Below are 23,441 nucleotides of genomic sequence, written 5' to 3' on the forward strand. Positions count from 1 at the left end.
GTGTTTTTCTTGCAGTAACCTCTCTCTCTCTTCTCCTCCTTCTATCTTTTCTAGGCAGGACAGGGCTGCTTGCTGATCTCTTGCCCAGTTTTGCTGTGGAGATTATGCCAGGTATTCAGCCATTTCACCTTTAATTACCCACTCCTCTGTCACCTTGTCTGTTTATCCCTCTGCAGCATCTTTTATGTGGCGTATGTTTCACTCTTACATGTATCTTATCTGGGAAAGAAAAGAAAAAAGCCTGTCGCTTACTGGGAAAGTGTGTTGGCTGAAGAACTGAGAGCTGATGCTGGGGGTGGAGGAGGGATGGCCACGCTGAGAGGCAACATACAGAGATGGTTAACATCGTGGATGAGTGCAAGAGCAGGAGGGCCAGCACTGTTTGTGGGAGGTTTTATATTGAGCTCTCTGCACTCCACCTGTCAGAGCGAAGGTAACTCTGGTCCAGCCTGTAAGACCTCGACAGCCTCACGTGTCTCTGCAGCTTTGTACGTCAGCCCCTCTTGTGCGGTAGTACTTTCCACTCCCCCGACTTTGTATTGTGGATACTGTTGTAGCCACCACCACAGATGGTGGCACAGGAGGTGCTAGGAATAGAGCACTGGCTTAGCAACCTGTCAGTGCCACGGTGGCTCTTATGCTACGTGGCCAGGACGTTTCCTAGGTAAGACCACGTGGTTTTGGACCAGACATGAGCTCTCTCCTCATGGTAGATCCTTAGCTAGGCAAACTAATGACAGCCACCAATTCTAGACACCTACCTAAGGAGGAAATAGAGACTGAGCAACAGATGGTCCTTGAAAGGGAAGAGCTGTGAGAAGATTTAGCCTTGGAGTCATCTGATCATCCCCTGACAGTACCAAAGGAGTGTTTCTTTCACACTTTTGTGCAAAAATGCAACTCTGCGTGTATTTGTGAAGCCTGGTGAATCTGTCCCAGAGATGCAGATGGAGAGAAGGCAAACGTCCTCCAACCTCTAGTGTTATCTAAAGCTCCCTGGAAGTTTCAGTGTGGCAGGAGAGGGTTTGGTCTTTTCAGCATACACAGAAATTCATGTTTGGTGGCTTAACACTCTTTATTTTTTACAATTTTGTTGGGGTATGTTTTCATGGGTATGAAATTCCTCTGTGTTGATCAGGATTTTTCTGGTACCCCCACTGCACAGGTATAAACAACAAGAAGGTGTAAAAGGTAATGGCAAAACACATTTCAGATGTTAAAATTACTGTTTACCTGAATAAACAAAATCAGATGCTCATGCAAGCACAAAATAGTAGTTTCCAGACAGTGAGGACACATAGCATTTCAGCTTGGTAATCATTTCAATCTCAATGTTAAACATTTGTATCTGGAAGGACTGCGACAGAAGATAACAGTTGTCATACCAGGGGAAAGATTAGGGAGTTGTGGGCCTAAGTGCATGCGCTCCCAGTTTTATGCTTAACGGAGGAGCCAGCAGGCTCTTTTGCTGTGTTCTTAACCTCGTCACAGAAGCAAACGTTCTAACTTCCTATGAAGCAAAATCCTTCCTGATTCATAGACCCCTGTGATTGAGACACTGATTTCAAACATCCCCTCCTAGTGCGGAATGAGCATCTTGCAATGTGTAATGTGCATACTATGTCTGACCTCTTTTTATGCTCCTGGAACGTTTGCAGAAAGACCACAGGTTCACTGACAATAGACTTTCTGTTTGTTTTTTGCTCCACCAGGCTTTTATCCTTTATGGCGTGATTGTGAACAGTTTGTTAATAGCTCTAGAGATTTGACACCTGAGCTTTACCGCATAGCTGTGGCTGGTCACTTGTGTCATGTGATACTGTTTCAGCTCCTCTTAAAAATTATAGTTGTAGAGAACAAATGAGAACGTGGCAAAGGGAAAAACTGCTGGGCTTTTGCCTTGCTGAAGGTGGGATAGTGGGATAATCTCAAGATTCCCTTGAGATTGGGAAGTACAGGATTGGAAAGGATAGTCTGGCTTGCTATCCCAAGCACCATGTAATTTCATCCTTTTCATAAACTTAGCAAGCTTAAGAGTAGTCAGGTTTTGGCCTTCCCCTCTCCCAGTGAGGCTTTATTTGATATGCCTCTTTTAATTTCCGTCTACGTTTACTCATAGCCTGTTTAGTGCTAATTTATTTAGGACCTTTAACTATAATACCTATTTTTCTTTCTACTGTTCATCCTCATAGCATATTTACGGGCAGCAGCTCTGCATGCTATTGGCCTTCTTCTGAATAGACTCATGCAGCAAGTTTTTCACTCTCGCTGTGCAAGGCAGACTGTCTAGTTGCTTGATGGCCCTAAAATCCCTGCTCTGCATCTGCTGCAGCCTGAGCTTATCTTTTCTTGCACAGAGATGACCACAGAGTTGTAGACAATCAGTAACTTCATCGGAAGTTGCATGGAGGCCTTGTACAATGGCATTAGTATTTCCAGATAGCATTAACATTTCCTTCTTGCTTCTGGAAATCCCTCCTCTACTACACATAGGATTATGTTTGCCTTTTTTGGTGGCTCTATCTTATAGGTGGTTACAGTATTATATATGGACTAGTATGCCCTAGCCATTCTTCTCTTTTTCAGTTGTTTCCAGTTTAATCAGTTGGAAGTTGTTGTTTTTAATCCTTGAATGTATGACCTTGAAATTTAGTATTGCTGCATTTCGTGCTGCTTATTGTAGGCCCAAGGGCAACTGGCCCTTTCTACAGGATATCCCAGTCCTCATCTTTATTGATAGTGCTTCCCTACCTTTCATCCTCAAGTTATATTAACATATTCCAAGATCATTCATGAAAATATTAAATAAGATGGCTCCCAGAACCATTGCTCGAGGAACTGCATTAATAATCTCCTATCAGCTGTTGCTTTTCTGTTCAGGAATGCTTCCCTTCAGCCATTTCCTTATTCATTAGCTGAATTTTTCTCAACAAATAGTAACTTTACCAAAGAAAAGTAATTTCACAAGGACCAAAATTATCTGCAAGTTTAAATGAAATTCAGCTGTTTCAGCTAACAAGGGAATAAAATATTCCAAAAAATATAAAACATTTCACTTCACACTTCTGAAATGAAGTGTTTTGATTTGTAAATGCCAGATCTTTCACTAACATTTTTTTTTTAAAGGAAATTGTAACTTCTAAATTGAAATGCCATGTAAGAAAAGGAATCATTTGTAAAAGACTTAAGGAAGACCGCAACAAAGTGAAGCATGTTACTTTTCTTCAAACAAAGTGCTCTGGATAATGAAGCAAAATTAAATTTTTCATTTTTGCATTTTATTAAGAACTAGAAAAAGGTTTGTTTTTAGTTGTTCCAAGCTGAACATTTTTCCATGACTTTTCAGCTCAGTGACCAAAGTGAAAAGTGTGCTATTTTCCCACTCTGATTCTGTACCCGCATCACAATCCTTGTATAAATCCTTCTTCAGCTTAAATAACAATGTCTCAGGAGGCCCCTTAGTGAACACTTCAGTTTGGAAAGAGTGGTCTGTTGCTTTTTTTTTTTTTTTCCTTTGGTATAAACTCTGCCCCCACCACACAGGAGCCCCACTTCTTCTGTATTTGCCCTCTTAGTGACTTTTCAGGGTGATCGTTCCCCCTTATGCATCTGGAGTCTTTCCCCACAGATTTTTCCTCTCGCCAGGGGTCCGAAGTTGAGATAGGTTTGCGCATCTCTGACTTAAAACCAACTCAGGCGTCCTATACACACAAAGTCCTGAAGTTTCTTGGTCAAGAGATGTTCACTGGCCATTCCCTTAATCCAGGGAATCGCCACGTGGTGGTAGGCACACCCTTGTGCACGCAATCCCTTGCAAAGTGTGGGGAGGCTGGACACAGAGCTGGGAGCTGCCCTGGTGCAGGATGTGCACCTGCTCCCACCACGGCTGCTGCTGCGGATTTCCCGACAGCAAAGCCTGAAGCCTTTTCTCACTCCCTTTCCCATGTAATGTGAACGGAGCCCATTCAAACCTCATCAGCAGTTTGTGCGGACCAGCTCTTCTGTGCTGTCACTTGTAGGGTAATTTTCAGTTGTTCCAATTTGAAGCCTGGAGGATTTCATCTGAGGCATCAACGAAAGAAAAAAAAAAAGTTGTTGTTAGGTTTCCTGGCTGGCTGCAGCGCCTGAATAGGATGTTCTTTCAGCACATTCAAAAGAATAATTGCATGCGTGGGCCTAGTTGCGAAGGGGCAGGCCTGGCTCATTTACTGGGTTATTTATAGCATGCTCTCCGCCATCGTTTGTCCCGTTAAAACTAGAATATGGTTAGAGAACAAACACGCAAGCAGGGCATGAATATGGCCAGGAAGAATGAGTCTTTGATGAGAGCCAAATGTTCGTGGAGCATGTCTTGTGGTGTTCATTCAGCTCTGCTGTGGGGCTGAAGGATTTCCATGCTGGGGAACTAGAGCTGTGCCACTTGCCTCTTGGACAGCCCTCCTTCCCTCTCAGACGCAGTGGGAAGGGACCATGTTTCAGCAGCTCCGGTTCTCATTGTGATGTACCCTTTCTGCCTTAAGACAAGGAGGGAGTCCACTTTGAAGCCCTGCTTATCTGTTTGCCCTGTACCTCCACGGGGAGGAGGATGCTGCCATTGTCTTCTACAGTGAAGAGCAATCCTCTAACTATCTCTTCTCCTTGTGTTTTCCAGAATGGGTCTTTGTGGGCCTAGTGATCCTGGGGGCATTCCTGTTCTTCCTCTTGGTTGGGATCTGCTGGTGCCAGTGCTGCCCGCACAGTTGCTGCTGCTACGTCCGCCTCCCCTGCTGTCCTGAGTCCTGCTGCTGTCCCCGGGCACGTGAGTGACCCCGTGCAAGCCAGGCACAGGCCTCCTCCTGCACCTCCTTTGCTCCCTGACAGAACAGGAGGAGCAATCTGCTCATACCGCTTCCTTTGCCCCAAGCGCTTTGCTTGACTGAATAACAAGTTCCTAGGGAGTGAAGCATCTGACCTATTGTTGGATGGTTGAGTGCTCAGAGTTGATTGCAAATGTAATTCCTTGAGCCCTCCCTGCCTTGGCAGCTGTGCCTGCTTCTCCAAGTGTCATATTCCCCTTCCAAAGTTGTCCTGTCAGTGAGAGTTGTGGGGGCAGAGCCGAGAGCGTCTTGGGAGGTGTCTTCCTGACACTGCAAAGCGGCTGCGCTCTATAACAGTGTAAAATATTTGCAACCCAGCAAGGTTGCCAGTTAGGCTCAGGCAGATCTGTCAAGTTTCATGAGCCTCATCCTGGCCGGTTGAGTCAGTCATGGGTTGTTTTTAAAGTTGAACTGCCACTAAACTGTGACAGCAGTAATGCAGACTCTAACACACTGAATGACTTTCACTCACTGGGCAGCTTGGAGCATTCAGCTGACAAGTAAGCTGCCATAGCGTTTTTTAAACTTCTCCCCAGTGGCCTTTGAGGCTTAGGGGAATTCAGGTTGGCCCTTGTCTTTTGATGTGTCCGGTTTTCTCCTGCTGGATAGTCCCAAAGGTTGGTGGCGTGTAGGTTTCTTGGGTACAGGGGACACTGGTGTGATGCTGACTGCTGCTTTTTTTTTCTTTTTTTCTTTTTTAGTGTATGAAGCAGGCAAGGCAGCAAAAGCTGGATACCCTCCCGTGGTCTCCTCCATGCCAGGTCCATACTACATCCCCACTGTTCCCGTAGCTGGTGTACCGTCTCCTGCTGTGCTGATGGATAAGTCGCACCCCCCTCCCTTAGCCGCGAGTGAGTCCAGCGGAGGAAGCCAAAATGGTAACTTGCACTGCTAGGCACAACATTCAGGCCCTTGACTGGGAGCAGGGCTGGGAAAGGGAGGAACAAATGTCACTGAAAGAGTCATATCAACAGAAGAAATCCAGAGAAACTGCATTTTAACACTGGCTCTGCCACTGACATTTCCATCCCTTAGGACCACATGGACCAACTTTTCCAATGCCACCAGCTGTATGTAAGTTTGAGGGGACCTAATTATACCAGTGGGGATTGGGAGGCTAGGGTCATGCCCTGGGCCCCCTCACTACTGCTGCAAACTCTTACTAGCAGGGGAGAAAGGGATAAAGATGATTTGAGGAGAGCAGAGGCAGTGGCCGTTTTCGCTGTAGAGCTGATGCCTTGCAAGCTGCTCTCTTTTGGTATGCTGCTCTTAGGGGGCTGCTTGCCTTCCGCTGGCAGTGGTTTTTACTGCGCTGCATTTTGCTGTCCCTGTGGCAATCTGGGCACAGGGGCATGTTTCCCCTGCACTTCTGTCCCAGTGCTGTCAGGGCTGGACGCCCTCCGCAGCCTTATGGCAGTCAGTAGGCTGCTTTGCTGGTTCAGTCTTTGTGTTTGTATAGCGTGTGAGTGATAGAAGCCTACCAGCTGGAAGGGAGATATGGATCAATGCAGACATACTTGTATGAGTCTGGTGACTTGGTGAGGGTCACTTTTTGGCTGCAAAGGAAGCCACCTTCAAAGAGGAGGAGGGCAGCTATTTAACCACATCCAGCTACACTTCAGGATCACAGTGCTGCCTAAATTCAAATGTGCTGCAGTGGGAGAAGTGATCCTCACCAAGCCAGAGTCACCTCTCTTGTTGCACGTGTCATACCGACACAGTCTGTTTGCCATTGATCCAGCCACGTGTCTGGTTTCAACGCACTTCACTAATTCTCGCGTGTTAATTTTAATCATGACTGTTGATAAGACACTTCTAAAAAGACACAATAAGGTAGTGTATTCAAAGAGTTAAGTTTCTGGAACAACCTTCCATACAACAGTCAGTATAGTAACCTGTTTGGAATTAACAAAAAAAATTTTCCTTCACAATTTTTTTTTACCAAAATTAAAACAAGGGTCTAGAATGGAGCACTATGAAATAGGAAATAAATTAGTCACTGACCCAAAGCAGAACGTATCCAATGCAAAAATCATTGTCATAAAATAAGGAAGCCCAGAGCTTTTTTTTTTTTCTTTTTTTTTTTTCCCTCTCCTGTAAAATGTAACTGCATGTAGAGCATGGTATTAGCCTTGGGAACATTAGGAATGTTTTGAGAATCAGATCACAGCCAAACACTCCTCTCTTCTGTACTTTACTAGCAAAGCACAATGAAAACACAGAATGAAAAACTGTGGATGTGAAAAACAAATGGAATGGGTCTTAGCATCGCACAGTTATTACATAGAAAGATGCATTTCTTATATAATCTGAACCAAACTGGCAGGACTTGGGCCCTCAGCACAGGACTTGACAGGAAATACTAAATACTGCTAATAAAACCAATTATTACACAGTTTTCAGTGTCGTGGTAGGACAACAGAGGATCTTAACCTTTTATGATTCATATTTATTGCAAACCCTCAGCCTGGATCAGACCCCTGTTGTGCAAGGCGCTGCGCAAAAAGGGTGCTCTTTGAACTGTGGAACTAAGGAAGTTTGATATCCTGCACCCGGTTCCTTGTCGCTTAAGCTCCTTCATAAAGCCAGAATATCCCCTAATTGCAAGTTGTGTAAGAGAGCACATTATATGGCTGTTCCAAGCTATTTATTTGCTAGTTGGCCAGACAGCAAGCTAAACAAAACAGGTAACAGTTGAGCTTATAACGAACGCTTTTGCCCAGAAGGAGCACTAATTATGGTCTTTGTGTCCTCCACACAGCCGCTGTAGGTTTGATCTGAAACTTGTAAAAACTTGCTATCTTTGAGACTTCAACCATTCTGTCAAATTTATTTAAAAATGGTCAATGAGGTCAGAAGTGTTGGGGGATGGAGACTGGAGGGTTCTGTAATCCTGGTTCCCAGGCTAAAAATGACAGGCCTTGCCCTAGATAGCTTCTGTGCTTAGAAACTACCCCTGTGAGGTGATCTAGTCAGCAAACAAAGGCATAGGGATATTGAGAAAATTTTCCTAGAGTTACATAAAAGCCATGTGACGAAGTCAGGATTCTCCTCAGCTTATACTGTAGTTGCTGATCACTACTACTGTGTCACCAGCAAAACAGCAGGTCTCTGCCTTCCCTGCGCTACGTAGAAGTCCTGAGGAAGTGTAGGAACACAGTCCTAAACCTAGGGCTACATGGGGTGAGGACTTCCTCCTCTGGTATTTAGAGGAGTGTTGGCAGCATTTCAGTTAGATGTATGCTCTGCCTATTTTAAACACAGTGGTTACTGGTGAGACCCTTGCATAGTTTCCCTAAACCTTGCAGATAGGGAAGCTTTTGATCAGAGAACTGGACTCCAGACCTTTAATGTGGAAAGTGTTTAAGGATGAGGACTCTCTTACTTCCTAACCATGGGTGTGTGAAAAAAAAATAGTAGTGCTGTCCTTTCTGGGGAGGGAAACAGTCTGCAGTTTTGGCTGGCTTGGTTCCACCCACAGAAGAATTAAGTGTCTAGCATTACACACATTAACACACAATTACATAATACTAGAAATTCATGAGGAGAGAATATGGTCTAACAGAGAAGAATGTTCCATTCCCACTGACTTAAGTGAATGATTCTGGAGAAGTGGGTAACTTCTCTGCATCTTCATTTCTTCATAATTAAAATGGGCTTGAAAATATTCAGCCCTTATTAAAGGATTTTGGCATTTTACAGATGAGTGTATGAGGCAGAAGCCCTAAGATTTTTGGTTCTTCAAATGAAGGAATAATAAAAAGATTCAAGACATTGAACATTCGATATCATTGCAAGAAGTATTTAATAAATAAACTTAGAGGCAAAATAGGCATTATCTATAATGGAAGATACTTTTTATGAGCTGCTCACGGTCATCTTTGCAGATTTAATTCCAATATTAATTTCTAGATGCTTAGAGAATTAACCAAGAAATTCATTTTCTTTTTGATACACAGCTGCAACAGCAAGTCAAGCATGAAGCTAGCATGAAGCCTAGCTAATTCTCCCTCAGGTCCAGGAGCTATATAGATGTTGCCCAAATAGATATTTGACACAGTGTCAGTGAGTAGTGGTTCTGGGGAGGCAGTTTGGAAGCTGCCAGTTCAGGTTCCGGAAAGGTTACTAGTAGGTCAAAGTCATTTCCAGCTGATGTTTTTCTTTTGGCCTGTGTAAAAATGAGGTGGTAGCTTAGCTTGAGCTCCTAGTTTACATGTTAGAAGAAATAACAGTAATAGGCCTCTTTCTTTCTGGCAATGTACCAGACGGAGGTCAGCCATGATGGTGAGGCAAACTGGAGACCTCACTTTGTTATTGCTCCTGCTGTGCCAGCTCTTTTGAGCGCAGCAGGAGTCATGACTTGTCCGGCTAGTCAGTGCAGCCTGTCTTTGTAGCATCAACCTCACTTGAAGAGACATGATGGCCTTATACTTCAGAAGGTAGAGGGAAGGTTTCTTGTGTTCTGCAAATCACTGTGAGCATTTACAGTCATGGTACACATGTTTATGGTAATATTAAAACACAGCAAACCTCCAGACTGCAGTCAGCTGCTATCTGGATATGCCCTGCAGGCACAATGAAAGCAGGACCCTGCTAGACCCATACTATATCTTAACGTGTAATACCTTTCCTAAGTACAGATAGACAAGGCAACATTTCAAGATTTAGCTATTTACCTGACAAATGCACAGTCAAAACACACAATAAAGCACTTTCCTTCTATAGCAGTCTGCAGGATTATGACAGAAATCATTCTGCCCGTTTCTGCGGCACAGCCATTTCTGAAGCAGAGTGTGGTTATTAAATAGTGTAGAGATGCATGCACAGCAGTTTAGGACAGAAGGTGCCTAAGAATACCTCTGCCAAGTCCTTGCTCAGCCCACACAGTGCATACCGTGCAGCATACCATCAAACCCATATGTTGATAGCTTAATGCATCAGGAGGCGGGATAAAACATACAAGGAACAGGTTGGCTCAAAACCACCGTCCAGGTATTTTTTTTAAAATCGTGTCATGAAAGAGGTGCTCATGCAACACTGCAGTACTCAACGCAAGAGAATATATTAACTCAATGCAAAGCAAACGGGTTCATTTCATAGTGGTAAGTGAATAGTCCTCACAGCCTCCAATGAGGCTGAATTTGGTGGTTATATTTGTAGTCCTGTTCTGAATGTAGACCTGTGTTTCTCTCAGTGTGGCCTTATCCCCAGGCTGGGACCTCTGTTAAATAATCTTCTACGAAAGCCTTAGTCTCTTTAAAGTTCTGGTGGCTGGAGTTCTCTGCTCGCCAAACGTCGACCTGTCCTGAGGTAGCCAGGCTATTCATAGGGTTAGCAGGGCGAGTGTGTGGGGAGCCAACCTGCCAGAGTTACAGATTCTGTGGCTCCGGGTATCTAGGGGCTTCTCCTTTGCACACACAGAGGAAGGTGGCAAAGCCAAAAAGCTGTCTAGACTTCCTTTGCAAATGCAGTAATCCTGGGAGTCAAGCACTTAATGTATATGTGAGACCTACCTTTTGTGTTAAATACAGCACCTAAAGAATGGCAGAGCAGGCAGTTTCACAGGTAGCCTGTTACCTGATTGGCCCCATCATTGGATCTGGCATAAATCTCAAAGCAGTGGGACTTGCTTTATGAGACTTTCTGTGTTGCCTTCCGTATTCCCTGGAGCTTCTCCGACCACATGCTCTGCAACCTGTGTGAGCAGAGTTTGCAAGGACGGGGAGTGCGGAGCGGTCCTGCGGGGCAACAGCTCCCAAATGGCCAGCCACTCGCTTCCCCTGCAAGCTGGGAGCTTCCTGCCCCTCCTGTGTAGAGGAAGCCTGATCTGGGACTGCTCTTCCCATATATTGACAAATCTTTTCTGTAGTGCTGAGGAAGGGGAAATGAGTGCTACTTTTCTCCTCGCTATCCCCTGTATGACGTAGAATCACTGTGTGGTGGTGACACCACTCAATGCATCTTTTCATCCAGACTGGGCGTTTCCAAACCCTTTTTTTGCTGTTACTGCAATCTTTATAAATTACACAGCTGCTCACAACTTTACATCCCACCTTTCAGACAAATTTCTTCTGAAGCAAGGACTGACTCATTTTGTTTTGGAAGACGCGGCCTACCCACTTGTAGATAGGAGCTCAGCTATAAAAGCAATGTTGTCTGAAAGTCTTGTTGGACTTAGATGTGTTCTCCTCTAAATGCTTTTCTTTTCCCCTAGCAGTGCGCAAAGGATACAGGATCCAGGCTGACAAGGACAGGGATTCCATGAAAGTGCTGTACTATGTCGAGAAAGAACTGGCTCAGTTTGATCCAGCTAGGAGGATGCGGGAACGATGTGAGGAACAAGCATGGTTTGAAATTTTGTTCTTTGACCTGAAAAAGACTCTGCAAACACATAGTTAAAATTCGCTGGTCACTGGCTTGGCCTTAGAGCCTCTTGTTGGCTTTACAAGAGGATATGGTGCTTAGACTGGATAAAATCTAGATTTTAGGCATCAGTGGGTATGTTCTGATTTTAAAGAATTAATCACCCTTCCTTAGCGCAAACAAGGTGTGGGAGACTCGAACACTCATGAAAATGAGCTACTCAGATAATTAAACTTCTGGATCACCAGTGTCTGAAAAGTCAGATTCATACTCATGCCTTCTGTAGCCGATAGCTGTATTAATATCAGGGATATTGTGCCCCTGACTTCTTGTCTTACACGGTGGTGCCTGTAAACTCCCAACACGGGGGAGAAGCGGGGGTGTTTTTTTTTTTTTGAAAGCATGTTCTGGGAGCTGCATTGACCGCAGTAGGGTTTGAAGGATGGGAAAAGGTAGTTTGGATTGGCTATTGCCTTGGAAAAGGAGCAGGGACTACAAGGTACTTTGAGGAAATGGGGATTGTCAGGAGGTTTTGGGACAGTGGTCAACATAAGATCAGAGCTAGTATGTGCATCATTACTGATGGGCTGGCAGTGAAATAGCTGCAGGTGAAGAGGAAGAAGGTGGTGAACAGAGAGGCATAATACAAGCTCAGAATTGAGCTTTTATGTGGAACTCCTCACTGTGCTACTATAGTCTCTTGCAGGCTTTATTTTTATAAATAAAGTCTGACGCTGTGCTTATGGGTGGCGGAATCCTAACCCAAGTGCGGATCTTTCCACGTGAAGAGGTAAAGGTGCAGTGGTGGAACAGGCTGGGTGCAGGAGGAGGTGCTGCTCTTGGTCCTCTAGCTATTCTGCATACAGAGGACAACAGCAAGCTGGGGGCTGACATGTGCCCAGCACAGTTCCTCAGGGCAGTATATGCCTCGCGCAGAAGTAACCCTTATTAGGCCCTGGTGGAGACACTTTTAGAGCAGACGTGCGAGATCCTGCAATCAATGAAGGTAAAGGCTTTAGGGAATGCAATTACATCAAGGCTCTGTACAGATTAGGCATAACTAACAAATTATATGTACTTCTAAAACAGTCATTGCTGAGCACACTGTCTTCTCCACCCACAAGATTTACTATAAAAAGACTTCTCCAGATTGGTATGTCAGGCCTCCAGATGTCAGTGTGCTTGATGGGGTAGAGACTGACAGTCGTTCAGACAGTCTTTTTTTTTTTTTTTTCAAATCTTTTTTTGAGGGGGTTGTTTTTGTTTTAGCTGGGCAAGTCAGGCCAAATCCGGAGCCAGCCTGTCTCACACCAGGGAGGGGGGGAGGCGTCACAACTGTTGTGGCGCTGTTCCACCAAGCACAGCGCCCACCTCACAAGGGAGGAGGGCTTACATGTGTTACTGAAGGAGTGCTGAGGGGGGATTTCTGCATGAGGGCTGGGCTCAGTTATCTGAGCACAGGCATCTGATGCCATTTGAGATACCCTTGAAACATTACTGCCTAGCCACCAGCTACCAGTTCAGAAGGGCATGGGGTCTCCCATGGGTCCAGTAACAGCTCTCTGTCCGAACTGAGACCCAGGAGTTTCTGGCAAGATTGAGCAAGGGTTTGGAGAAGGGACTTGGATTCCGTTTTGATTTTTTTTTTTTTTAACGGAGGGCAGCTCAGGTTTTTCCGGAAAGAGCTGCAGCCAAGTCCACCACACCCTTCCTGTCCTCTCTTTTTCTCTCACACATGCTGTTAGGTGATGCATGTCTTATTTCTTTCTTGCAACCTCCCCTGCAGATAACAACACCATCTCTGAACTCAGCTCTTTGCATGAGGAGGACTTGAACTTCCGACAGCCCTACCGGCAGGTGCGAAGGAAACCTCTTCCTCCTGCAGGGGACCTAGATGGTGATGCTGAATACTGGGCAGGAGTGATCGGTGGGGGCAGCACATCAAGGTCACAGGCTGTCCCTGATTACAGAGATGAGAGGGACAGTTTCCGGCACAGGTAAGGAGTGCTGTGATTGGGAGGCAGCAGCACCTGGCGAGGTAGTAAGGAAAGGAGAACGGACAGGTGTACTGGTAGCTTTTCTGCCTTTCCTGCTGCTCTGGTCCTATCTAACAGTACAGAGGGGTTCATGGTGGAGGATGTGGAAACTGGAGATGTCCTTAGAAGAGGACAGAATCAATCTGATTCCTGCAAGTCTGCTCAAGCTAGCCCAGTTGGGCCAAGCTAGATGCCAGCCCCGTTCTAGATGGGATGTAACAGTGAGATCAACAGGAAACCAAGCCACTCTCCCCAAAGTGCGCTCCTGAGATTTGTAGTGATCCCTTCAGGACTTCTCGGTGTTGGTACGCTTTGTTAGGAATCACAGCCAGGTGCTTTGGTGCAGCAAGACCTGCATTCTGTGCTTAGAGATGTCACATCCTTCTTCCCTCACATAGCAGCAGTCCGGTCTCCAAAAAGCAGTGGTATGGATTTTTTCTCTCAGTAGTGGACTATAGTGCCAGATCACTCCCTTTACACCTGTTTCAAAAAACCCTCCTATGAGCTTCTATAGCCAGGTTCTTGGGTTTCCCCAGCTGGACACACACAAACAGGCTTTGGGGACAAGGAGAAGCAAGTTCCGTCTTGCATGGGGATAGAGACCACGGAGGCACAATCAGGGATTAATCTTAACTAACATTAGAACTGAGCTAGCCACACTAAGCTGCCTTTACAGTCAGGAGGGAGAAATAGGCATTTCTAGGATGTCATACATCTCTTCCTACAGATGATGTTGAAAACAGGTAAGATGAATCATGTCTTGGGAGTGCCTGTTTCCCTCCGATGTCTTTGAGGGCAGCCAAGGGGATGAGCTCAGGTGAATCTTGCCCTGTGCCTAATGTTACCTCTTCCCTCTTCCAGCCAGCAGAGATCCAAGTCTGAGATGCTGTCCCGTAAGAGTTTCTCTGTAGGAGTGCCAGCCGTCTCTATGGATGAGCTGGCAGCCTTTGCAGAGTCCTACAGCCAGAGGACCCGGCGGGCAGACAGCCAGGAAACTCGGCGCTTTGAGCGGTCGGAGTCGCACGGCGGCCGGGGCGGAGGGCTGCCCCACCAGGACAGCTCCATGGAGGAGTACTATACTAAGCGTAGCAGAGGGAACCGAGAGCCACTGACGGACTCGGATCGGGGCTGGTCTTATAGTCCACCTCGGAGACGGGCCCATGAGGAGAAGCACCTGCCGAGGCTCGTGAGCCGGACACCCGGAGGGAGCCAAAAGTACGATCACTCCTACCTCAGCAGCGTCTTGGAGAGGAAGTCTCGGAGCTATGATGAGAGTGGTGACCGTTGTGAAACCCCCTCAAAGCTGAGCTCGCAACCCAGCCAGAGAGGAGGGGGAACGTATTATGCCTGGTCACCACCTTCTACCTACAAACCCGAGCAGCCACAGCAGCAGCCGCAGCAGCCACCACCATCACCTCAGCAGGAGGAAGAAGAAGACGCCCTGCCCCCATACAGCGAGAGAGAGCTGAGCCGAGGCCCTTCGTACAGAGCCAGGGAGCAGGCCTACCTCAACACCTCTGACAAGAAGAGGAAAAAGGAGCCCAAGAAAACAGTGAGGCCATGTCTGGTGCTCTTCACCCAAATAGGCTGAGTGGGGAGCCACCAGGCAGGGCTTACTAACCAGAGTTTAGGGACAAGGGGGCTCTCCGGGCAAAGGGTAGAGCCTGGAGTCCCAGCGTAGGGAGCCCCAGATGAGGGGAGTATGTGAGGAGACCACTAGGAACAAGGCAGCCACTGTGGCTTTAGGAAGCCAAAAAGGGAAATAATTCCTACATGGGCCTTTGTGATGGAGGGGAGAGACAGCCCCACGGTTGGCCACATGTGCCTGGAACTGGGGAAGTGTGGGAGGTTTTGGGGCTCTGTGACCTGATGAACCAAAGAGATAGGAGTTTATCTACAGTTTAGAAGGATCATGGTAGGGAATGGAATTTATCCAGGGCTTACTGGAATTACAGGGAATTGCTTTGGGCTACAACAGCCTTTGATCCATAATTAAGAAGGGTTGAGAGGCTCTAGTCTTCTGGGCTGGGACATGGGTAGTAGCAAGGAATCGTGTGACAGACCTCAGAGGGAATCTATCTGAATGGGTTGGGATGACAGACTCCCGTGGGTGCATGCCCATGAGCATATGCATGTGTATGGAGCATATGTGCCAAATGCATTTGTCACACAGGCTACCAGCATGTGAAAAACATCCTGCCACAGTCTGGACTACTGAGGATTGATGAGGTTGCTGGGGAAGGAGAACTGGTTGAAATCTGTTCTGTGAGAGAGACTCTGTCACTAGAGCAGCTCAGTTGTTAGGCCTGAGCTTAGGTGGCGTGTGCAAGAGAGGGGAAGAGATGCAGGGCTGACAAAGCTGTTGCTGTTTAGTTATGTCTCTGTCAAAGCTACATCTGCCTTTTTCTGTATTCCGTGGGAGCTTTGCTGTTCACGTTTCTTTCCTCTCTTTTCTTCTCAGAACGATTTCCCCACGAGGATGTCCCTTGTGGTTTGAAGTTGCTGGGGACGTGTCATGTTGATGGGCTGAATACCACGAGGTCACTGCAGTGGAAAAGATAACAGATCAACAAGCAAAACAGGCCCCTGTGAACCTTCGCAGCCACCCACCGTAGACTTCTTGTTTCAATTGTTTGTTTCATCAGGGGAGCAGAGGCTTTCATGAGAGACAGACTCCTGTGAACACTCGATCTCAGAGACTCTGGGAGTCTGCCAGGAAAAGGAGGCCAGGGCTCTCTTTGGCACCCTGCTTCTCAGTGCCCCCTATTCTGTGCTGGAAGGCAGCCACGTCCATACTACTCCCGCATCCCTGAACTACAAGCGGGACTGTCTTTGTGCCGCTTGCCCTGTCTCATGTGGAGAGAGAGGCCTGTCTGCGTACCTCTCACTCTCACTGTCTCTTCTCTATTTGGATCAAAATTGTCTCCATACTTAGAGCCTTTTCTGTATCATCTCCGTGCTGGGAGGAGGCCTTGTTCTAACAGCTGCAGACTGCCTCCAGTTGATCCGGCTCTAAATCTTGAAAGAAAATCTACATCCTTTCAGACACTATAGAAAAGGACTGATGAGGTGTTACTTTGGCAAGGGCTGAACAAAGAAAGAGAGAGAGAGAAAGACAGACAGAGACAAGTATGGGCTGGTTTGTTCAATATATTTAGTTTTTTTCGTACTGTGATGAGAGTTGCAAGTGAGATTGATGTATTGTTTTGAAAGTGGATCAAAGTAGTTTTTATTGTGATGAGAGCATGATATGTTTCCCCCCCCCTCCGCAACTGTGATTTGTTTTGATAAAATTGCATTTCCTCGCAGCTGAGCTATGACCCTGTAGAGCTTCAAGCTGGATTATCTACTTCATCATATCCTAAGCAGCGCTCTAGCTTTGCTGGTGTTCTGCTTCCAGTGCCACCAGACCTCTCCGCATAGTGAGCTTTTTGTTTTAGAGAAGCAAAAAGGAGAAAGTTGTGGTGAGGAGAAAGCTGCAGCTCTTCATTCTGTGCTGTTGGTATTACTACTTTCTGGTCGTTGTTCCAAGACATTGAAGAGAGCAGTAACAACAAAGGAAAGATAATTAACAATGTGGATGAACACAAGCTTTGAAAAATCACCTCTTTCAGTTACAACCATTTCGTTCACTTCAATTGTGACATGATTTTAGAGGCTGTTGTCTCAGGAACAGCTGAATTTAGAAGCGAGTGCTTCACACCATCTGGAAGCCTGATGTTCTGGTTTTCAAAGGGTATAATGCAGTTGTTTCTTTAATTTTTAGCTGCTAAAATTAGAATGAAATCCATGTGAAGGAAGATGATCAGAATGTGATTTTAATGTCCAGTGTCTTGATTCCTGTGAGGCCTAGAAACAAGTTAGCACCTTACTACGTTACAGACACCGTCAGCCTCTGAAATGCCCTCTCTCATTATTGTGAAAATGTGGGAGCTATCTGGCCTCAAATTTGTTAGGTGCTCACTCTAGCAATACTGTTTTGAACACTGGATTTATTAACATAGTTGCAGTTCGCCATTAAAAATTACAGATTCATTTCCATATTACTCCTTTGCCGTATCAGTTCACCAAGAGTGGACTGGGGGAGAGGAGGAAGAATCTCCAAGGAATTGGTGACGTTACTGTTTTCATGCTAGAAGGTGAATGGGTATGAGGATAGCTTTCTTCCCCCCCCCCCCCAAGCTTCTCTAGTGATGAGTGTATAGTTTTGTAAAGCCTAGTCCTGGGCCTTCCTGGCCAGAGAAGGATTAGCTTGGAGGGGCATGCTTTACCTGGGTCTGTCTGCCCTGTGTTACGGCTGGAGAGAATAAATTTTAAGTATTTTCATCTGTTCTCATCTTTAATGTATGTTTTGAGGAAAATCATAGCACAGTTAACTAAAGACTAGGAGGGTGGTTTCTTCCTGTGGTCTCCAAGGCCGTGGTAAGTCTACAGAGCTACATTACACACTATTTTAAATTAAACAGTTCACGCCAGACATATCATGATACTGGCATGCAGAAAATGTTGGCATTTTGTTAGTCTGAAAACTTTGGGAACATGAATTTAAAGGAAGTTTATACTGCTGCATCCTTTCCATCAGACATCCAGCAGACCCAGGAAGCATTTTTCATGGAGATTTGAAAGTGCTTCTGCAACAATGACTATGTCAGAGCAGGGCCAAAACAGTGATACCTGTATCTTTTAAATCATTCTGAAAGGCAGAGCTTTCAGAATGCTGCCTCTTATCTCAGTTGTGTCATCCCGTATTTCAGTCACTGTAGAGTTTATTTGAGCAAGCCCTCAGGAATGAGCTGTATGTATTAAAAATATGATCCTTCCCCTCATTTATTTGAATCAGTTTTGTTTGCTTGATGCTGATGTTTTAAGGCATTGGACACTAAGTGTAAGAAGTTGCCATTTTATTTGTCTAGTTTACAAAAAGGTAGTTGTAAGCTAATTCTTTTAAGAAAATTATTTTAACTGTTCATTAAAACTGTCCAGCATTTTGCTTGAATCCAAGTACCTGGAAAACTATTAAAGATTTTGATGAAGACAGAATTACCTTATGACGAGTGGTTCTACAAGTTTTACCAGCTTCAAGAAAAAGAGCAGGTCTTAATTCCCTAAAGTCAGATATGGACAGCACCCATCACTTGGCTCTGCCCTTAGTCTAGAATCTTAGATTTCCCGAATACTTTAGTGACGGATTCATATCCTCCTATACAAGTCTGAAAGAATTTTCAGTTACTGATGTCTGTCCTCAGGCTACCCTTATTTTTCGCATTAGAAATATCTCTGCAGCAGAACCAAGTGGAGCAAATCAGAACATGAGGGACATGCATAGGACAGGGCTTCCACCTTTATAGCTACATCACCCCGATGACCCAAGACTTGCCAAAGCAGTGGAGAGAGGCACAGGGAGACAAAGGCTGATAGATGGTGAAGAGTCACTTGTTTCAGATATGAAGTAACAGTAGCTCTGTGTCTGCACCATCTTTCAGAGCACCTGCAGAATGCTGGCACTGGTGAATAACAAGCCTGATTATTGCATTTAATGTGACAGTGACAGGATCACCAACTCTGAATTTTCCAGTGACCAATTTTTATTGCTAGCCTAAAATTAAAATCCTTTTCATACAGGATATGGATGTCTGAGTCATATCAAGGACGCAGATGCTTTTGTAGCCTTAAAATGAAGCATCACAACAGTGACTAGCTGAGAAGACAAAGATGTTGAGTGAATTCTGTAAAAAAAACATGAGAGCCCTTAGAGCAACAGTGGGATCAAGCATCAGCAGTAAATCTAGTTGTGCTGTCAAAAAGGCGATCTGGGCTGCTGAAAATAGTTTGACGGAATGGGAAAATAAATAGCAATGATAATGACTTCTCAATAATCCCTATATTCCTTTAAAGTACTCTGTAAAATTTCCAGGGGGCGGCTTTAGTGTGATTATCCTGGTAATATCCTGGGGGGTTGATATCCTGATGGGATGATATCCTGATGGGTTTCAGTCCACTGAAATAGGAAATTAGCTAGCCTTTGGAGTACTTGTACACTTTGGGAAACTCCAACATACATCACCGGAGACAGCTGGAAGAATTCAAGTCTTTGTGCTGGCATATAATAGAGGAAAGGGAACTGACACTGTAAAATAAACATCCTAGCCCTTGTAATCGTTATGATAATGTCAGGGAGGGCCATCAGCAATGTGCACCAAGCCTGCCTCACCTTCTGTGTGGCCAGCACTGACAGCTGTGTGCGCTGAGGCTTCCTGAAAGCGGTCCCAGCTCCTGGTCTGATATGTGGGTCCCTCAGTAGTGCTATGAACTGTGGTTTTTAACTGTGGCTTGTGCCTCTGTGGGTTGCTGCTGTGGTGGATCAGCAGTCACGCTGCTTTCCTGACCTTTTCCAACAAGCCTGCTCTAGGTAAGCAATGCCTGATACAACTGTTAAAAAAAAATAAGACAACTGGTTTTGTGATCACTGAGAAGAAAGCTGAATTTTTCATGCATATCTCTTCCAGGGAGTTACATAAAACTGGCCAGAGAAATTTGTGGGAGAGTAGTGAAGTATCAGGCATTGTAAAATGGAACTGGCCTTTGACGAGGTGGACAGGAGGGGGCGTTTTCCAAGAACTTTTTGTCAGGGAGTAGTAGGAGAGTTCACTCCACATGGTGCCACCACTGGGCTGTGACCAGCTTCCTCCAATAACAATGCTTTGATATTGCACAGAAGAGCCTTGCTTGGCCAAGTTGTCAGCCTACTCCTGTAGCTGCAGTTTGTCCTGCAAAGGAGCTAACTCTCCATATACTCATAGAGGAGCACGTCTCTTTCTTTGGACAGAAGGTCCCTCCCAAAACTTACTCTCTGAAGAGATGCAGGACAGTTCCTAGGCTGTACAAATACAGATCCTTGAGAAGGAGCAATCATGAAACAGTTTAGAAAGTCAAACAAAAACTGTTACTAGTACATTAAAAAATAATATAAGAATAGTGTTTAGTATGCCTGGGCTATTCTGAAAATAAACGTAACGTTGTGGAGGTCGTTTCACTGAGACACTGCTTAGAGCTATCTTCCTTTTTCTCCTGGGAGCTTTCACAAGAAGCTGTGGGTGAAGCTCTATCCTGTGCCACTAAGAAGTAGAGTTTGGGACAAGCTGAAACAGAAGCTAAGGTGGCTTTAACTCATTCCTTGACTGGGTCCAGGAGCAAAGAGACCTTTGGCGTAAGCCAGACACTGCAGAACTGACCCTATGTTCTGCAGTACAGCATTTCCACATGGCTGTGCTAGGCCATGTGTGCTTTTCTACAGCAGCTGTGCTGTTGAAATCACCCTCATCTTAACTTGGGGCTCCTAAGGCCCCTTTCCCATTGCCTCGGAGACAGGAGATCAGACAATAGGTTTCTTTTGTAATGTGATGAGTTGGCTACTCATCACATGACAAAATGTGGCATTTAATGGGCGTTTCCAAAATGCCTCCTTCACATTTAACATCTTTTTGCTATTACGTTCTAGGATTACCAGTGCTAGAAACAGAACAATCATAAGAATCAGGTTAATTAATATTAAAGGAATGTATCTGCCATGATCCCCATATTGAATTCTCTTGTGACCTTTATAATTGCTTTTTGGCGTTCACCCCAACCTGCGTTGGGGCTTTTCAGAGGAGAAACCTTCACCTTTTATCCCCTTCTGCCTGTTATTTTTTGGCACACTTTCAACGCATCTCTGACCACTCTGTTTTCTTGGCCATTTTCAGTTAACCTTCAGCTTTGCACCTAGGGGAGCCAGTCAATTTAGATGTGGACTTACAGTGGCATAGAAAGCAAATTGGATTCCAAGGTGCTATTAGTTGCATCTGAGTTTAAAAGTATGAATTAAAAAAGTTGACAGGCTCCTTTTAAAAATGGACTTGCAGATGACAGGAGTCTCCCCTGCGTGTTTCTGGCTGTGCTGCATCACACCTGTACAGTCGGAGGAGCACCAACACTGCTGCCATTGACATCGTGCATCCCAGCACACTACCTTTAGTTCTGGTGGTACAAACTACACAGGCCAGAGGCTCTGGGGTGGGAGCTAGGTGCCCAGCTGTCACTGACTTTCATAGCTCCTGTTGAAAACCCCAGCCCAGGGATATAGTCTTCTTGCTGTTTATCAATCAGTTGGGCTTTTTCTGTTGCTGCTGCTCGCCTACAACAGCCAATTTTTCCCCCATTACGCAGTGAGTGGAGTGGCTTTCTTCGCTGTACGCAGCTTTTGTTATTCCACTTACGTTACTCTTCCCTGCTGTAATGAAGTTGTTTTCAAAATGTGGGGAAAAAAAGAAAGACATAACAATTCTCTATATAATGAACATACAGTACTTTCATAGCTTTCTGGGACATGTCCTCATCCCTAATTATCAAGGGTTATTCATTTGCCATGCTTGCAGTTTCAAACTTGTTGCTTTTGAGTTGTCACCATGGAGAATAAAAGGAGGAAAAGCTACTGCCAATGTTCCTTTTTATTATCCTGCAGGCAAACAATTTACCCCCTCTCTGCTAAGAAATGAGCAGCCGACACAAGCTTTTTTTCAACCTTTTTTGATTACTGGACAACAAAACTAACATTTTCCAGTGGAGCAGCAGATCCCCTTACAAATTTCATACCTAGCTCACTGGATAACATATATGGGCTCACTCTGCCTGGCTCCCTTACATACAAGCAATCTCTAGAAGTACCCCATGGACCCTACTACTTCACACAAAGGATAAGCTCTTCCTTGGTTTTGCAGGCCTAGGAATTTCTTCCATGCAGGTCTAATTAGGAAGCCTTAACCTTTTTTTCCTACAAACACATTCTTTCATTTTGGCTGTTTGATCTCTTTGTCTTTATGGCTGCAATAGTGTGGATTGATGTTTTTTTCCTCTCCCATAAACAAATAACTTTATTCAGCCCCCATCTCCATGTAATAAATGATGCATGTTGATTCTCACACTGTTTTGTGGATGTAATCTGAACAGTGGTTAGAGCCATATCCAGTAGGCATTATCAGCAGGCAAAGCACATGCAGCTCCCAGTTCTGGTTTCTGTTACCCCTGTGCAAGGCATGTCATCTCTTGGCCCTTCAGTTTCCTCACTGTAAAATGGGAAACAATACAGAGCCACCTGTTTCCTAAGGCAAGGCTGGTGAAATCCTTGAGACTCCAGCCCCGCTCTCAGATGGTGCCTCTCCTGAACGCTGGGCTGCATCACATCTCAACTCCAAACTTTCTGGCTCTGCTATGAGCTGAATACCCCAGCTTTTACCCTTGGCAAGTATGGATTCAGGCCCAAATGCTACAACGCCAGTCTTCACTTTCATACCCTACCAAGTCAACAGCTGTGGTCCCGGGCTAAAAATGCCACGTAAGCAAGCTATCTCCTTGGAGACTCGTGCAGCCGCAGCGCAGCCCTCAGGCTGCAGGGGCTCCCCAGGTCAGAGCAGAGCACGGCAGGGCAGCACCTCCAAGTAACCCCCAATAACAAAGCCCTCTGACCCTACCGTGCCGGGGGGCGGCGTCGAGCCAGCTCCTGCTTGGCTGAAAAGCGCCTCTTGAGCCGGCATATACTTCCCGCTTGTTTTTTTGAATGCCCCACACGCAAGGCGGGCGGGGCCGGGCAGCCCCGCACCGGTCACGACGCCTGCGGAGGGGCGTCCCCTGGCTGCGCCGCCTAGGCCGCGCGCTAACGGCCGCCGCGCGCTAACGGCCGCCGCGCGCTAACGGCCGCCGCGCGCTAACGGCCGCCGCCGGCGCGGGCCTTGGCCTGGAAACTGCCGGTCGGCGCAGTGGGCAAAGGGTAGTTAGTTAGGGTAGCGAGGCTTTTCGCTGGATAGGAGGCTTGGTGAAAGGTTGATTAAATGGAGTACGTACCTTTAAAGACGTCCGAGGCTTTTCAAAATTGCAAGATTCTCATTCCTCTCTATATTTGTGAAAGTGTTCAGTGTTTCTTTGGACCCCTTTATTCCCCTGAAAAAAACACACACGCACACACAACCAGAAGAACCTCAAACCGGCAAGAAGGGAAGGTGTCTGTACCTCAAAGTCAGCTGATAGCAAAGAAGACATAACTGCAGAAATATCAAGAGCTCACCCTGCTCCTGAAGAGGTCACTTCTGGCAGGAGAAGGGCCTGTACTGGGAAGGTAGAAGTCAGAGGCACTCTTATAGTGCAGAGCCTGGTT

At 45.8% G+C, this 23,441-nt stretch overlaps 1 protein-coding gene across 25 annotated transcripts in view; it reads left to right on the plus strand.

Moving 5' to 3' along the window:
- Window positions 1-19,120, plus strand: part of ILDR2 (immunoglobulin like domain containing receptor 2) — a 48,630-nt gene extending 29,510 nt beyond the window's left edge. For 9 of the 25 annotated variants that reach the window (XM_068909835.1, XM_068909854.1, XM_068909864.1 and 6 more), the window contains 7 exons: window positions 55-111; window positions 4,652-4,798; window positions 5,558-5,734; window positions 11,071-11,187; window positions 13,006-13,216; window positions 14,117-14,807; window positions 15,717-19,120. In XM_068909835.1, coding sequence (XP_068765936.1) covers window positions 55-111; window positions 4,652-4,798; window positions 5,558-5,734; window positions 11,071-11,187; window positions 13,006-13,216; window positions 14,117-14,807; window positions 15,717-15,752 — 1,436 coding nt within the window. In that variant the 3' untranslated portion in view covers window positions 15,753-19,120. The other 16 variants (XM_068909890.1, XM_068909881.1, XM_068909749.1 and 13 more) reach the window with 4 other exon arrangements.
- Window positions 19,121-23,441: the final 4,321 nt, after the last annotated feature.

The sequence above is a fragment of the Struthio camelus genome, chromosome 1, assembly GCF_040807025.1.
Source record: "Struthio camelus isolate bStrCam1 chromosome 1, bStrCam1.hap1, whole genome shotgun sequence".
In the NCBI taxonomy this organism is placed as follows: domain Eukaryota; kingdom Metazoa; phylum Chordata; class Aves; order Struthioniformes; family Struthionidae; genus Struthio; species Struthio camelus.